At 55.1% G+C, this 4015-nt stretch overlaps 1 protein-coding gene across 1 annotated transcript; it reads right to left on the reverse strand.

Annotated features, from left to right (window-relative positions):
* Nucleotides 1–1113: 1113 nt before the first annotated feature.
* On the reverse strand, nucleotides 1114–3818 carry LOC311342909 (uncharacterized protein). The gene is made up of 3 exons (XM_084467754.1): nucleotides 3472–3818; nucleotides 2177–2784; nucleotides 1114–1720 (listed from the first exon to the last, which is right to left on the reverse strand). Exons 1-3 carry the CDS (start codon nucleotides 3751–3753, stop codon nucleotides 1543–1545), a joined length of 1068 nt encoding a protein of 355 aa, XP_084323880.1. The 5' UTR covers nucleotides 3754–3818; the 3' UTR covers nucleotides 1114–1542.
* Between the last annotated feature and the right edge of the window lie 197 nt (nucleotides 3819–4015).

Below are 4015 nucleotides of genomic sequence, written 5' to 3' on the forward strand. Positions count from 1 at the left end.
TCACCACCTCATCACCTCCTCCACCACTACCTCCACGACTACTGTCACCATCAACACCACCTCGACCACATTTTAACACATACACACGTCATAACTCAACACTCACGTTCATACGCACTCACACACACACACACACACACAATATACTTACACACACACACACGCACACACACACACACACACACACATGCATACTAACAGCATGTGACCCCACCAGCCAGTGCATATCTTTGAGTGACAGTTATGTTCCGTGCGTCACCTCACATTGCGATCATAAACACACGCTATGAGGGGATGTGTGTGTGTGTGTGTGTGTGTGTGTGTGTGTGTGTGTGTGTGTGTGTGTGTGTGTGTGTGTGTGTGTGTGTGTCTGTGTGTGTGTGCTGGGGGGGTCCATTCCAGAGCTGCCTGGTGCGACCCTGTAGATACACTCTGGATATCGGCCAGACCAGGAATGAGGAGGACTGGGGCTCCCTCTTCCTGCCTGTCGCTTACATACACACACACACCCACACACACACGCACATACTGGCACACACGCAAGCACGCATGCACACACACACACACGCACTCACACTGAACGGACGAGCAGCTATCTCGTGTGTGTGTGTGTGTGTGTGTGTGTGTGTGTCTTTGTGTGTGTGTGTGACTGACACACACACACACTAACACAATGTGACAGTAGGGTTGTCTGTTCTTTGCCTTGGTGAAGGCATCCCAACTATTTCCACGACCGTTCTCGGACAATCCTCTTATCTCTGGTTCTCCCTCCTCACCCCCTGTTGTTTTCCTCTGCAGCCATGTGGCGTTCTGTTCCTCTCCTAGCCCACCACACATTATGTAGGGGGGTTACTACTACTACTACTTATATTAGTTCACAGAACATGTTTCCTATTTCTCCTCGTGGTCCTACAGGAGTGTATCAGCAGTTTGTTAGAATGCGCTGAGTCGCTAGAAACAGAAACTGTTCTCTCTCTCTCCGAAGAAACAATACCATGACATCACAGAACGCCATTCAACCTTTGACCCCCCCACACCGACACTGGCCCATCTGCCATCATGAGGACCCGTGAGAGAGCACCCCAGTATGTGAACATGGATCCCGCAGCTTTCAGTGGTTAAAGGAGTTTATTGAACTTTATTCATGTTTATTGAACTTTATGCACTTAACATTCAATACTGGGTATTTTAAAAGGCTGAGGAGAGCTCATTATCACATTGAGGACCAGTGGTGGTCCTTAATGTGAATCTCTTACTAAAATAACATAATAAACAACATTGGGCAATACAGGCCTTACACACACTAATAACTTAGCGACCGCGTTCTAAAGAACCGCTTTCGGGTTCCCGTGAGAACGAGCCATCTCTGACAGGCGGCCATGGTTCTACATGGCAGATCACATTCCGTTCTACAAACGGAATGTGATCCGCTTTGATTATCTCGTAACCTAGTTACCGTCGAGCACCAAGCCGGCCGTCCAAGATGGCCACCCGAGACCGCCGCCCGAGATGGCCAACCAAGATGGCCGCTGGGTGAAGGGGTCACAGTAACGTGTCGGGGTCTGAGGGGGCGTGGCCCTGGCTGAGGCCAGCGCTCCTCAGACACGCCTCCAGGGCGGCCACGCGGCGGCGCTCTTCCTCCAGGGAGGCGGTCAGCTCGGACACGGTGGAGGTCAGCGAGGTCACGGTGGAGGTCAGCTCGCCGTTCCTCTGCTGCAGGCTGGAGGAGCAGGAAGGGCGGGAGAATGGAAACACAAACACAAACACAAACACAACGTTCAAATACAACCTCAACCTGAACCTTAAACTGAACCTCAACCTGAACCTCAAACTGAACCTTAAACTGAACCTCAAACTGAACCTCAAACTGAACCTCAAACTGAACCTCAAACTGAACCTCAAACTGAACCTCAAACTGAACCTCAAACTGAACCTTAAACTGAACCTCAAACTGAACCTCAAACTGAACCTTAAACACAAACTGAACTTAATTAAGTAACTGATTAATACTACTGACTGATCAATACCACTAACTTACCATTATGCTACAGATTGATCTGCCTAACGACAGCTGACAGACTTCCCTGACAGCCTCCAGCATCATAGCACTCAAAGGCTTGTGAGGTTTCTCTTGTCTCACTTGGCTCATTTATTTTCCGTAACACCATCACCTCACCTCTCAATGATCTGCTGGAGGGTCTGTTGGCTCTCCGGCTGGCTCTCTGCTCTGTCACTGGAGCCAAGACCAGGACCAGGACTAGAAGCAGGACCAGGACCAGGACCAGGACCAGGACCAGGGTCAGGACCAGGGTCAGGGTCAGGACCTGAGCTGCCCGAGGCCTGGAAGCTCTGTGGTTCAGCGGGGGCTGGGGGGTCTTCCGCCGCCCGGGGGACTCTCTGGGCTTTGGGTGAAGAGGCGGAGCCCCGACTCCCACTCCGTCGCACTGCCCCGCCCTCCTGGCCCGCCTCCCGCTCCGTCTTACTCCCGAACAGCGCCACCCGGTGGAGGTCCAGGATCTTGAAGATGTCCTCCGACAGCGTGCCCATCCTCTCCTCCGGGACGTCCTGCGTGCAGCTCCGCTGGTTCAGGAGCTCCCCCTTCTTGGCCGCCCCCCGGGGGATCTGCTGGAAGCTGGGCAGCGTCTGGGTGCGCTTGCGGGGGCTGGAGGCGGAGGGGTCGAGGCGGGAGGGGAAGGGCTGGGTGGGGCTGGAGTCCCCCCCGTCCTCCGGGCTGTCGTTGTCCTCCTCGTCCTCCGCCGACTCGGAGAGCGAGGCGTCGCCCATCTGGGGGGGGACGGGGGGGGGGGGACGCAGGGCGCAGGGTGAGCGTTATGTACATGATCAGACGGACGTGGGCGGGCCAGCCGAGGTGGGCAGCTCGCCCACCCTGTCGGGTTCATGGAAACGTCCGAACTCATGGGACCGACGTCACGCTACGTCCGGCGACGCAGATCTCAGAAGGTGCTTTGGTGTTGGAAGCACATCTGAGGTTCCACAAAATACACCTTTAGGTTTTTTCACTGCCGGAGCCCGCTCTCTTTAAAGTTCTGGTTTTAGTTTATAGATATTCTAACCTGCTACTTGAAACAGGCCTCAGGGCTGGGGCCAAACTACAGGCCTGAGGCCAAACCACAGGCCTGGGGCCAAACCACAGGCCTGAGGCCAAACCACAGGCCTGGGGCCAAACCACAGGCCTGGGGCCAAACCAAAGACCTGTTGGTTGATTGACCCCAGCTCTGTGGATTGGCCCCAGCTCTGTCGTTTGGCCCCAGCTCTGTGGATTGGCCCCAGGTCAATCAACAGACCAGGGGCCAAACGACAAACCGGGGCCAAACGACAAACCGGGGCCAAACGACAGGCCTGGGGCTGAACGACAAGCCCGGGGCCAATCGAAAAGACCTGGGGCCAAACAGCGAGCAGGGGCCAGCCAAACCACAGGCCTGGGGCCATACGACGAGCAGGGGACCCTACCTCGGCCCCCTCCCAGCCCACGAAGCTGCGCGGGGCGCTGCTCTTCTTCCTCCTGGTCTTGCTGGCGGGCGGCGAGGGCGGGACGTCCCGGGCGGGCGGGAAGAGCTCCTCGTGGTGCCGGATCATCAGTGTCATCAGACTCTGGATCTGGGGCGTGGCTGCAGGAGCACACAGAGAGACGGGGCGCTGGGTGTCGGGGGAATGTCGGTGGGGTGCTTGTGGTTGTAAGTTTAATTGAAGATTATTTTGTATGAGGTCAAATGTACTAATACTGATATCCATACAGTTTAGTATCAGGTAAAGCTCATTCCAATAGTTTCCCCTTCGAGTTTCTCAGTCACTCGTCCTTGACCTGACGGGAGTGACCGGTCAGAACCGGCTCGGCCTCTTCGGGGTCTTGATATTATCAGCAGGAACTCTGACTCAGAGCTCAGAGGAGCATTCATTCATTCATCGCAGTCAGGATGAATTGATCCTCTGTGTGAGCAAACAAACTGCCGTCCCTCAGCGGTCACTCAGCAGTCTGTGCGATGGTGTGTGTGTG

The sequence above is a fragment of the Micromesistius poutassou genome (genome assembly GCF_964030765.1).
Source record: "Micromesistius poutassou genome assembly, chromosome: 5".
Taxonomy (NCBI): Eukaryota; Metazoa; Chordata; class Actinopteri; order Gadiformes; family Gadidae; genus Micromesistius; species Micromesistius poutassou.

What these genes read in the sequence shown, in the direction of transcription:
- LOC311342909 (XM_084467754.1), bottom strand. Translation starts at nt 3,753, where the DNA reads ATGGATATCAGTATTAGTACATTTGACCTCATACAAAATAATCTTCAA. An exon ending in TGGGCTGGGAGGGGGCCGAG is followed by an intron (nt 2,785 to 3,471) that starts GTAGGGTCCCCT and finishes GTCCCCCCCCAG; the next exon opens with ATGGGCGACGCCTCGCTCTC. An exon ending in CTCCAGCAGATCATTGAGAG is followed by an intron (nt 1,721 to 2,176) that starts GTGAGGTGATGG and finishes CTGCTCCTCCAG; the next exon opens with CCTGCAGCAGAGGAACGGCG.